Source organism: Ambystoma mexicanum, chromosome 9 (genome assembly GCF_040938575.1).
Source record: "Ambystoma mexicanum isolate Mex_15411 chromosome 9, UKY_AmexF1_1, whole genome shotgun sequence".
Taxonomy (NCBI): domain Eukaryota; kingdom Metazoa; phylum Chordata; class Amphibia; order Caudata; family Ambystomatidae; genus Ambystoma; species Ambystoma mexicanum.
In genome coordinates this window covers 574,682,403-574,695,547 of record NC_090931.1, presented here as the reverse complement: position 1 = coordinate 574,695,547, position 13,145 = coordinate 574,682,403, and the positions used below count along the sequence as shown (strand labels likewise).

At 41.8% G+C, this 13,145-nt stretch overlaps 1 protein-coding gene across 1 annotated transcript in view; it reads right to left on the bottom strand.

Annotated features, from left to right (window-relative positions):
• Window positions 1-13,145, bottom strand: part of LOC138488293 (multidrug and toxin extrusion protein 1-like) — an 832,142-nt gene that overhangs the window by 237,117 nt on the left and 581,880 nt on the right. The window contains exon 8 of the mRNA XM_069615176.1: window positions 8,721-8,818. Within this exon, the coding sequence (XP_069471277.1) occupies window positions 8,721-8,818 (98 nt within the window). The remainder of the gene's footprint in view (window positions 1-8,720; window positions 8,819-13,145) is intronic.

Here is a 13,145-nt window from a genome sequence, read left to right as displayed (position 1 = left end):
TAATCCTGAGGATAACAGGGTTTGTTCTCTTGATTGATCTTGAAGAGTCTCTGACCCTTGGGCCCCCACCTGAGTAATACATTTGTGGTGTTGCTCTGTTCCCAGTGAAGATCGAGGTTGTACTTTATTCTGCTTCATAGAAAGGGAGTGCAGGAATGTTAGGGATAGGAGAACCAGAGAGCATAGGCAGCAGTGACCTTGTAGGGCAAAAAGCAGAAGGGAGGGGGAATCCTGGTGTTTGTTTGGGTGATTTCCAAGGCTCAGCGTGAGATATATCATTAGATGTGGCGAGTGTGATTGTATTGGTCATCCTTTGTTGCAGCAAAGGCTGGTTCTGGGTAACAGCATGTGGTTTCTAGGAAAGTCTGCTACATGGGCAACGCAAATGAGTGCGGGATTTGGGAGGTTTATCTGTAGAAGACGCATTGCTTCCATGACACCTCTTTTGGAATAATTGGGTCTAATCCCAGATAATTATACAAAGTCTTGAAATTCTCCTTGAAGCAAGGTGCATTGGGTGGCAATTGGAGTTGTAGTGCTTAGTTGGTCCGTTGCATAATGCCTTTGAGTAGAAGTTGGTGAGGCAGAGTCTACAGTAGTATGCAGCAACAATATAAGTGTAGGATTTATGCTAAGGATCCTAGGGCTTAAAATGGGTGTGATGGGTGAAATATCCCCTATCTGGTCGGTGACTTGTGGAACATAGGGAATGCAGTTGGGATCAAGACCATGATTTTAAGGGAGTTAAATGGGTATGATGAGTGGAATAAACAGTGTGTGGTCAGTCACTTGAGGAAGATAGGGCATGTGGTTGTTGGCTATTGTAATGTCATGACGTAAGGAAAGATGCTCTTCATTGCTGCAGATTGACCTCAAGTTTGTACTCAGAGTGGTAGGGTACAAGATGGGTGTAATGCCTAAATTATCCCCTACATGGTTTGTGGCTTGAGGAAGATAGTATATGGGGTTGTTGGCTACTTTTAAATTTTACAACGCACAAGGTCTTTGTTATAATTTGGATAAAATGAGAACTAGCCAATATCAAGATATGGTTCAAAGCCACAAAATGCTTCACTCGACAGGTAAATGGGGCCTGTCCTCTGTCGAATGCAACCATCCTCCAACCCTCTGCATGAGAGCTGTTTTGCAGCTTTACACACCACAAACCTAGTTCCCTTATTAATGGCTGTAGGATTTGTCCACAAATCCTCTAGATAAAAGGCCAATAGGCAGTTCTTAGCATGCATTACCCACGGGAGGGAACATCCCACCCAGTGGCCAAGACATGCAAGAGCCCCTCTTAAACTTGGACAGTTCAGGAGTTGCCCAGAGCATCAATTGTTGATCGAAACTAGATCTAATATGGCATGAGTGCTGCGCTTCAAGTGGAGGGGGGCATTTGGGAAGCTATTTGGTCATTTCAGCAGCATTTTCAGGAATGTATTCTCAATTATTGACATGGATTTGCACTCTGTATAACCCCAGATTTCAGTTCCAAAGTTAGCAGATGGAACAGCTTACATTTTATAGATCTCCAAAGCCAGGATTACAGCCATTATCATGTATGGCTGCAAACTTTCTAACACCCCCACTTTTTTTCCCCAGGGAGACACATGCTTTTGTCAATTGATCCTGCCATCCTCCTGGAGCCGAATGGCCAGATAATCATAGTATTTAACCTGTTGCCACCTACATCGGCATGTAGCCTACAGGTTCGGGAGTGTTTTGGTCTGAAAACCATGACCTTTGTTTTACTTTTGTTCAGTTTAAGATGTAATTGTTCACATTTAACAACAAAATGTACCAAGGTATGCTTCAATCACATTGGGGTTGTGGCAAGAACAACAGCATTGTCTGCATACAATAATCTCGGGTATCTATCCATACTCAACCTGGGGAAGTTGAGGCTGCGCAGAATGAACTCCTCAATAATTTCATGAATGTAAAAGTTGAAGAGGATCGAAGCAAGGACTCATCCTTGCCTCACTCCTCTTGTAAATTCAAACTCATCTGTCAACTCACCACTCAAGCCCCAATGCAAAGCCGCCCTGCTAACAACTGCCTAACAATTGAGAGAACATGGTCCAGAATACACGTCCTCCTAAGGATCTGCAATAATAAGTTGCAGGGAACGCTGTTGAACGCAGTCTTAAGGTCTACAAAGACTGCGTAAAGGTGTACCTTTTTCATCACAGTATAACATTGAAGAATAAAGAAGAGGCATCCGCTTTAATCAATTGTGCTCCTTGCTAAACAAAACTCTGCTTGGAGATGGCTAATTGTCCCATTGGAGTCAGCCCATTGTTGCAGATGATTAAAGATCATTTTTGCTAAATGTTTCCCTGCTGTGTCCAGTAGGGATATTGGGTGATAATTACTTGGTATGTCCCTACCCCCTTTTTTATAAATTGGGACAATAATCACCTGGTACCATGACTTGGGGATACTGCTGGAACTAATCACAGCATTGAAAAGCCTACACAAGACAGGTGCCCAGACTGACAGTTCTCCCTTGTAAAGATCCACAGGTCTGGGCCAGGAGCTTTGTTAGGTCTTGAAGAGTCCAGGGGCTCTCTGATTTCATCGACTGTAAGCATCATATCTCAAACATGGAGCCATCAGAGACAGAAGAGAGGGGTTCAGTCGTATTTACTTCCAATGCTCTATATAACTCCCTAGAATGCTCCTCCCATATCTGTGGTCCATTACTACACTTCAGTGACTCAGTCCCATTCACTTCCTTTCCCGACACCAGTTTCCAAAATGTCACTGAATCCCCACCTTTCGCTGCATCCAATAGTTTGTCCCAGTGGGTTTGCTCAAACCACTTTTTCTTGTTTCTAATCACCAGCATAATTTCCGTTGCTAAAGCCTATCTACCGTTGTTCCCTTTACCAGGGAAGCCCCTATTTCTCTTTAAATCCCTACAATAATCATCATACCACTCATCTCATTGGATTGCAGCATTTTTTATTTTACCAACATTGCGGGTCAAAATGGGAGAAAGGGAATCAACCAAGATGGAAAATTTAGAAAAAATAAGAGCTCATCAGAATTAAAAACATCACATATACCCTCAACGTCATGAAGAATAGTGCTATAGATTTGTTGTTTTATTTCTGGGAAATCAATCCTTGCCCATTTAACAGCACACTACTGAGCATGGCTTGTGATCTCTATATCCGAAAACTCCAATGCAATGCTTTGCACTTCAATAACTGCTGGATATTTTTAAAAGCAACAGCCAGAGGTCTGTGGTTTCTTTCTTGGCGGTCAAGTTCTTCAAATGATTTAACTAAACCCCAATCCTTAGCAAGGATCAGTACATATTCAATAAGTGATGAGACAATGTACCCGTCATAGGGTTTCTTTGGTGGAAGATCAGGGGCTAGACACCCATTGCAAACCCTTCCATTTTACTCCTATAGAATTCGGGCTGTATCAACAGCATTTTTATGGGCTTGACGGGGGGATTATCATCCTTGAGGGGGAAGATTTTCCATACATTCTTAGGGGTTCGAATTGTAAGTTAAAATCCCCCATCAAAGGATGTAAAGCTCCACCTTCAATTTATATTCCCAACGTTGAATTGACTCCTGCATTATGAGTAGTGTCCCACAAGGGGAGATCCCCTATGGTCTATTGTCAACATTGAAATTTAGGAAATACAGCTTAGGTTGGATTTTCACTATTAGATGCTGAAGATCCAGAGAGCCGGTTTCATAAACTTCAATGGCCCAATTAAGGCTGGAGTTTACCCATATTAGCAACCCTCCCTTTGGCCTGCCCTTTGCAGCTTTCTGAGGCGGTATATTGCTGCACCTCTCAGCACTGCCTCAGAGACAGGAAGCTAGCAAAATATCTCCACAAAACATAGTAAGAAAGTGTCCACAGAACCTGAAGAATTTCAGTACTATCTCCTTAGGCTTTTCTTTGTTAAAGCTACAGGGTGGCGTGCTAGTAACTATTTTCACTATTTCTTTTTTAATTCACTGAGGGGGGGGGTTCTCTCTAAAGCAAGGAGCCGGTGAAACCATGCTTTCCTGTCAGAGAATAAGCCTCATTACAACAGTGACGGTAAGGCAACAATGGCGCCGGTAGTGCTACCGGCGCCGTTGTTGCCATGTCGCCACATTACGAGTTCTGCTTGCGGGGGCCGCTCTGCACGCCTGGTCAGACCAGGCGTTCAGAGCGGCACCGCGAGCAGAACAGGATGGTAGCAACGGTACCATTATACCTGGCTACATAACGCAGCTGGACCATCGCTAATGCTAGCCATTCCAGAAGGCTACACCATAACAAGACAAGATAGGGATGGCACACAAGGTGGTGGAATTGCCATCATCTCCAAATTGAGCCTCTCTCTCAGAACATCCCCTCCTCAAATCCTACAATCCTGTGAAAATATCTTGGTTAAATTCCAGATAAATAACATACAAACCCTCACCATCCACTTAATTTATAGACCCCCAGGTCCTCTCAGTAGCTTCGACGAGGACTTGCATAGCCTAATCACCAACAACCTTAAACCTACCTCCCATCTTCTATTATTAGGAGATTTTAACCTTGGCTTTAATGACCCTATGGACAAACAAGCCTCAGACATAGCCAATACCATCAATGCATCAGGCCTGTCTCAGAAAGTCAACAGACCCACTCACTCCAAAGGGAGAACACTAGATTGGATAGCAGATTACAACTGCACAGCCTCTATCACTTCCATCTCTCCCCAATCTTGGACAGATCACTCTCTCATAACCTTTAACCTATCTACAGCCAGACCCTCTCCGGCGGTCCCATTGTTAGCACCTCCTTGTCTAACCAGAAACAAAAAAAGTATTACAGCGGAAAAAGTCATCCCCGCCATCCTACCCATGTTAAACGCTCTATCTGACAATCTAGACCCTAGTACTCTAGTTGAGGAATATAACAAGATTATGCTCAACACACTGGACAAAATCGCCCCGCTCAAACTTAGAAAAAGCAAACCTAAAGCGCACCTTAACAAATGGTTCACTCCCCAATTGAGAGATTTACGACTCCTAAAAAGAAAAAGTGAAAATTCCTGGAGACTATGGGCCTCATTCCGAGTATGGCGCTAACCAATGGCGCTATTAACGCCTTGGTTGACGCCGTACCCGGACCGGCAGCGCCTTGGTGGATGGCGGAATCACCGCCCCATTCCAAGGTTGGCGGAGCGGTAATTCCCCATTCACCAAGGCTCTTCCCCATTCCCGAATGAGCCCCCATAGGGCTCAATGGGAATGGGGAAGATGCAAATAACGGTGACCGTTCATTACGGTCACCGTTATTGGCTTGGAGGCCCCTTTGCGCCCTCGACTTTAACACCTGCTCAAAGCAGGCGTTAAGGGCGAGGGCGCAGAGGGAACTCGGAGTATGGCGGTAAGGGATTACCGCCACCGGTCTCGTTACCGGTGGCCGCTATCCCTTACCGCCATACTCGGAATGAGGCCCTATGTCCCTCTATCGAAAATAAAGCAAAACTATCCTCTATCTCCTCTCACTTTAAAAAAGAAGTGAACCTTGCCAAAAAGAACTCCTATGATGAACGTATCACTAACTCTAATTCTAGCATGAGAGAACTCTTCACCATACTGAAGGAATAAGAGTCACCAATAGCCACACCAGACTTAGTTACCAAGGATAAGACTTGGTGCACAGATATTGAAAATGCGCTAGCAAATAAAATCAATACACTTCAAACCAAAATACAACAAAAAAAAGATATGCTCAACCTTCAGCACTCCCCTAATACCTCTACACATAGTATCCCACCAGAGGCAAACAACAAATTTCACTTCTCTAAAACATCCTCACTAGAAGTAGAAAAAATCATTCTTTCACTCAAACCATCTAACTGCAAGGGCGATACTTGCACAGCACAGTTAATAAAAGACGCTGCCAGAGACCTCTCACCATTTATTTCTAAATTAATCAAGGCCTCCTTCACATCAGGCACTATCCCAGCCAATTTAAAACATTCCTGGGTTCTCCCACTTCTCAAAAAACAGACCTTTGACCCACTTATCCCAACCAACTACCGCCCCATTACCACTGTGCCATTCCTCCTCAAAATATTGGACAAAGCCGCCTATATTCAGATACACAAACACCGTGACTTGTTTAAGCTCCAAGGAGCAAGACAATCTGGTTTCCGTCCACTTCATGGAACGGAAACCGCCTTAATTGATTTAAAGACGCAGGTCGACGAGCTGAGGGATGGAGGAGGAACAGCACTCTTGCTCCTACTTGATCTCTCAGCAGCATTCGACTTGGTCGATCACAAGGCACTCTGCAAACACCTGGACTCTGCTGCCCATTTCTCTCCTGAGGCCATCAAGTGGCTAGAATCTTTCCTCAGCGAAAGAACAATGAGAGTTTTTTCCCCTTCGGCAGCAGCTGACCCTACCCCTATATTATGTGGCGTTCCCCAGGGTTCCTGTGTCTCGCCTACCTTATACAATATCTTCACCAAACCCTTGTTCGATGATCTGGACCTTCTGGGTATCACCTACACTAACTATGCAGACGATACACAGATTCTCCTCCCGCTTTCTGGGGATCATAGGAAGGACTCGGAATTGGTGAACAGGGTATATCTCGTTGTTCAAGCATGGATGGCCACACATGGCCTGTGCTTGAATGACGACAAGACGGAGTTGATAATCCTGGGAACACATATGAACACCAACATATTAGGTCAGGAATTCTCCTCCTTCAACATTGATGGAAATCCTATCAGGGTCTCCAAGGAAGTAAAAACCCTCGGTTTCTACTTGGATTCCACACTATCATTCGACAAACAACTAAAATCCTTGGCCTCCACCACCGCCTACACCTGCAAACTGATAAGAGCAGGCAAGCCTTTCCTCTCTAATGACAGTTGCATGATCTTGGCTAGAGCACTTATCCTCTCCAAGATCGACTACTGTAATGCCCTTTACAGTGGCGCCAACAAATCTACCATCCAGAAACTTCAAACGCTCCAAAACAATGCTTTGCGAGCAGCGCTTGGCATAATTAAAAGAGCACACATTTCCACCATTAGACGTCAACACAAATGGCTATCTACAAACCACAATATTCAATTAAAAATGATCTCCTTGACACATAAAGCTCTTAACAACGCCGCCCCAAGCTACCTCATGAACAAAATACAAAAAAACCTCCATCAGACCTATTAGAGCTACCAACACTAACTGTCTGGTAGTACCTAGATTTAAACTAACCACGGTCGGTGGGAATAGTTTCCCTGTGAAGGCGGCTAAAACCTGGTATCTATTACCCAACAATCTAAGAGCAGATCAGCCGAACCCACTATTCAGAAGGAATGCTATCCAATATCTTATCTCCAACGACCACTAGATATAGGTTTATAGTATTCCCAGACCTGACACTGGTTCCTCTCCTCTGTCTCACGATATGTTATGCGTACCATCTTCTATGTAACTCATCGACCTGCACGATGATGGTCCTGCACATTTGTATAATATTACTGTATCTTGTATAATATGTATAACTTGTATAATATCTATAATATCCATTACTGCATCTTGTATAATATGTATAACTTTTACTGTATCCTGTATAATCTGTAACGATGTAAACTTCGCATTATCCTACCTGCTGCGCCCTTCTACCTATGGGTCTGGAGCGCATTAGAAATAAAACAAACAAACAAACAAAACAAACATTATGAACGGTACCGCTGCTACCATTCTCCCCATTCCCATTGAGCCCTATGGGGGCTCAAATGGGAATGGGGACGTACCGGCACCGAGTCCCCCGCAAAGGAAATTACCGGGCCCGCAAAGGTCAGAATAGCCCGGTAATTCCCCTTTCGTGGGACCCGGTGCCGGACCCGAGTTTGGGGGTAGCCATGCCCTTTTTAAGGGCATGGCTACCTCCAAACTCATAATCAGGCCAATGGGCCTCATTACGAGTATGGAGGTAGCCATGCCGCTAAAAGCAGCATGGCTACCTCCATACCAGGTTCCAGGTCTGGGTCCCGCAAAAGGGGACTTACCAGGCCATTCCGACCTTGGAGGGCCCGGTAAATCCCTTTTGCGTGACCCGGACCCGGTACATCCCCATTCCCATTGAGCCACCATAGGGCTCAATGGGAATGGGGAGGATGCTAACAACGGGCCCGTTAATGACGGGCGTGTTGTTAGCATCCTGCACTGCTAGCGGGACCCACTAAAGATGCCTGGTCGGACCAGGCGTTCCTTAGCGGGTCCCGCAGCAGTCCTCGTAATGTGGCAGACTGTAATGAATGGTGCCCGCCTGAACCGGCACCGTTCCTTATGTGGCCGTCTGCTTCCTAATGATGCCCAATGTCTTTTCATTTACAAAAGACAAGGAGAACGGAAATGGTTGGCTGAGTCAGACTCCCACTCATTCGCTAATTGTCTCCAGTCCCACCCGAGCAACAACTTGCTTTGTTTGCTACTTCACGCTCTTCTTTCACCATAGTAACGCCGTGCCTGAAAAGAATATAGCTGTATGCTTAACACCTACTTATTCAGATGTAGGTTTTGGGGGCTTTTATGTACCCAGGAAAAATGTAAGGACTATTTAGAAATATTCAATTTAAAGAGAAGCATGCGCCTGACATCCAGAGTTGTATTCCTCGTGGAGTGCATCACACAAATATCCTTATTACAGACAGCAACTGTGAATATTAAATCAGACCGTACCTCCCCAGGTCTCAACATGAAGCTTTCTACACACGATATAGAGGAAGAGAAGGATCATCTGAACGTACTGAGAAATGGTGTTGGCACAAGCAGATCCCCTTTAGAGAGAAAGAGAAAAGAGACAACTTGTTTACTTTTAAAACCACTTGCATGTAATACATTTCAGCTGATATTATGTATATATAATACGTGGCAGCTCTGCAAAACACGTGTAAAAGCCTCTATAAATAATGTTCTTAATTCAGGCTTGTTGTGACATCACTGCTGACCATTTCTATATGGGATAATGTACCCCCTACTTTAAATTAAAAGGATATTGCAAGTCACTGAGGAGTTTCGTGGCCAAATAGAAGGACGAGGCGGAAGGCTGAGTTCCTTCATAAGATCACAGAACTCCAAGGTGACTTGTAATATCGTTTTTATGTATATTAGGGGGTACTTTATTCCGTATAATACATGGTCACACTCTGTGATTACGTTTAGTACCTTGCCTCTTGCTTAATATAACGTAAGACATCTTCCATTTGTTGATCCATATAATCAGTACAGAATCTGTTTGGATTTAAAAAATCAAAAATGGAGCTCCAAATGTCTTGCGGAAAAATAGTTTAAGCTATTTAATAAAATGTATTGAAAAAACCTTTAATTTTGTACTTTAAAATAAGTAATAACATGGACATTCCTGCTTGCATGAGTTAAACTCTAGCAGTGCAGAAATTAAACATTCTACCATGAACAGTACCTTGTCAATTACCTGCTGCAATGTGTCACAGAAAACTACTCCGGAAACAAGGAATGTTAAAAGCTTTCAATTAAGTGCTGCAGTGACAGCTGACATTCTCATTAATGGCTCAAGAAGGAGGCATTGTGATGTCACATGTGAAGTGTATTAACTGACTACAGTGAAATTGTGATGTCATTTTCTTATTACAGTTCAGTTGTGATGTCACAACTAGCCTGTAATAAGAACATTATTTACAGGCTTCTATACAGATACTGCAAGCTGCCATGTATTATAAGAAAATTATATCACTCATGCTCTGTAACCAGTTGTTACTCTTCATCTGTGACGTCACAATGCCTGCTGCTTAAGCCAGCACAGAGCAGATTTCCAGCTGTCATTTCAGCAGTATTTATTTAAAGCTGTGACAAGCTTTTTAAATTACTTTCTTGTAAAAAAAGCTTTCTGTGACACTCAATTTATAGCCATTAAAAGATAAGACATGTTATGTGGCTGTATGCTTATTTTGCAAGTGCTAGAGTATAACACAAGAATCTCCATGTTATTACTTATTTTAAAGCACAAATAAATGCTAATTAGTATTCACATTTTTACTATACAAAGGCAGAAAAAAAACAGTGAACAGACAAACCCCCGGCCCCACCAAATACAAAATAGCATAGGTCGGGAATGTACAGGGAAATCACAAAATCCAATCACAACAAATCCAAAAATCTCATCATTCTTCACTTTACAATATATGCCCTTTTCCAACAAGGACATTTTACGTAGATCGTCAAACCCTCTGTGCTTGAAGGGAATGTATCACTCTTCCAATCCCTCAATAAAATGTTCATATAAGACAAGGAAGCTCTGAAAATCAAACACTTTTGGGGTTAAGAAAGGTCCCCTAGATGATGATCCTCACCCCAAACAATAGTGTCAAAGTCAAAATCCATGTTTACCATCAGGACCTTGTTCATGGTCTCCATCACATCCCCTAAAATGTTCTCATCTTATTACACTTCCGCATCATATGCCCTCAGCCCCAACAGGCTATTTAGAGTTATCCTATTAAACTGCTTAAAGTTGTTTTTCTGCAGCACATTAAAAGCTGCATATTAGTTGTTTTTTTGATAATCCAAACAGATTCTACACATTATATGCATCATAAACTAGACAATATCTTACATTGTACTGAGCAAGAGTCCAGGTATAAAAGAGAATTACAGTGTATCATAAGGAATAAAATATCCCCTACCGTGCATAAAAAGGATGTTGCAAGTCACCTTGACGTTTGTGACCTTATGAATGAACTCAGCCTTCGGACTCCTTCCTCTATTTGGTAAAGTGATCCCCTTGTTGACTGGCAATATCCTTTTAGCATACAGTATCGGTACTTTATCCCATATATATATATATGTATATATATATATATTTACAAATTTGCACATTTTGGCAATTTTTGGCACTTGCAATTTGCACTCATTTTAGTATCAATAAAATAAGAATTCACTTTTTAAAATACTTGTTTTATATTGGATGGTGACACGTTATTGATGTATACATTGCTTCCTAATGTTTTGTGTCTCTCAGTCTCTGTCCTGTGTCTTGATGGGACACATTCTACTGTTTCTATGTTGTAATAGGGTTGGACCTAGATTGGGGGTCTCAATTTGAACTCTTAATCTATTGGACAAGCTTGTATGTAGAGTTGTATCAGTGTACTTGCCATTGTATCTCTTAACATGTATCATTTTGTGGTCCCCTAATTGTGGATTGTTGTATCAAGATATGAATGGTGTATCAACTTTTGACCAGCACCCACAAGAGTTCTAGAGTGTTATGCTAAACGCTATGTACTCTTATTCATGTTTTTCTCTATTTTTGATTCATGCACTTTTCATTAATTCATTGTCTTATAAAAAATAATCTTTGAAGAAAATTGATTGAAAAAATAAAAAAAATAATTTAGAAAAAATATATGTTTTGATGAAATTGAATACTGATAACATTGTTTTGGTAACCTTAATATATGTTTGTGACTAATCATTGAGTGTGTGTACTATACACCATTATTTTTTGAGTTGTTTAGGCACTTGCCTATTATCAATTAATGGGTTGTACTGTGAATTAAATTATATTTTTGAAGGCAGCATAGAATTGTGTTTTTTCTTTCCATTTATACACTTTCATGGGATCTGGATCGATGGATTCAGATTCAAGAATCCAGCTAAATATTATTATTTTTCAACAACTGGCACTTTATGCTTCGGATTATATATGCACTTGATTTCCAACTGTCACTGAAGAAGTTTTTATGTACATTTTCTGTAGTAATTCCATGTTGATGACAGTTTATTGTAGTGGTATTAACCACAATTGCCTTATAAATTAAAATCTAATGAACACTAGTCCAAGATGGTGGTATGCCTAAATAGGTTAAACTGGAATAACTTGCGACTCACATGATTGAATGTGAAACAGGAAGTGACAGTTTAGATAACTATTTATTGAAACATGAAATTGTTGCAATGTTTTAAAGCCTGAAGAAGTCGAGGTACGGACGGGACACGTGGCGATAATGTGAAATACCATGCAGGTATTTTATCTTTCATCTGTCCTGATTTTATTACAGAAGTCTTTCGAAATATAAATAAAATTCAGCACTGCCTGTACTTTTCACTGAACTGCCCCACGAGTGGCCGGGTCTTTGTTTATAGTGCTGGAAATGTGCGCCTTTCATATATTTTGTGATGGCCATGCAAACACTAAGGAACTCTGGCCTAGTTCCTATTTTAGGGAGGGAGCAGCCCAAGTGAGAGGCACCACTCTTACCAACAGCACCATATTTTGCCTGCTCCCTGTACCTGTGTTTTGGCAAATGATAAGGAAAATACTAAAATACTTTCCACGATGAGCCAGGAAATGGCACCGCCTTTCACTACTCTAGGCATAGTATTGCAGCTTTTTGATTGGTTTAATACCATCCAAGTCAATCTGATATAAAGCAAAAGCAACTCCTGTGATCAAGCAAAATAGGGTATCACTTGTGAACTCGGTGCATCTCATTTGAGATGCTCTCTGCCTAAAAGGGGATCTTATCCAGAGGTTCTTTCTGGTTTTGCATATTATATGAATGTATGTGTCACAATTTGCACTTAAACATTTTATATATGTATAGAAGTGCAGCGGTCACCGCACTATAGTTAAGGTATTTCATAAGTTCCATAGGAAATAAAAAAAATGAATCACTAATAACTTTGCAGACAAAATTGTACTAAATTGTACTGTCGGGGTCCCGCCCCCACCAATCCCCATGGCGCGTCCCCCGGATTGGACAGTTTGTAAAAGATTTGTTAAGAAGTAAAAAAATTATTAAGAAAACAAAAAAAGCACTTTCGGCCTAGTCCCCATTCATTTTCCCAGAGACAAAAAAGGTCCATTTGTTTCGAATTGCACAGCGAAAATCGCTGGATTTGGGCCAGGTCGGAAACAACTTGGTATTAAGCAAAGACTCGCAATCATTTTGCCGTTTGGGATTATTGTAATCAGTACTTTTTTAAATATTTGACGGAGAAAGGGGAAGCCACTCTCCAAAATAAATAGCTACATCGTCCATGGTGCATTGCAGGATGAAGCTTTTCAAAAATGGGAAAGCTGCCATCTCTTTTTTCCGATGCAAGAGATAGCTGCGGCTATAC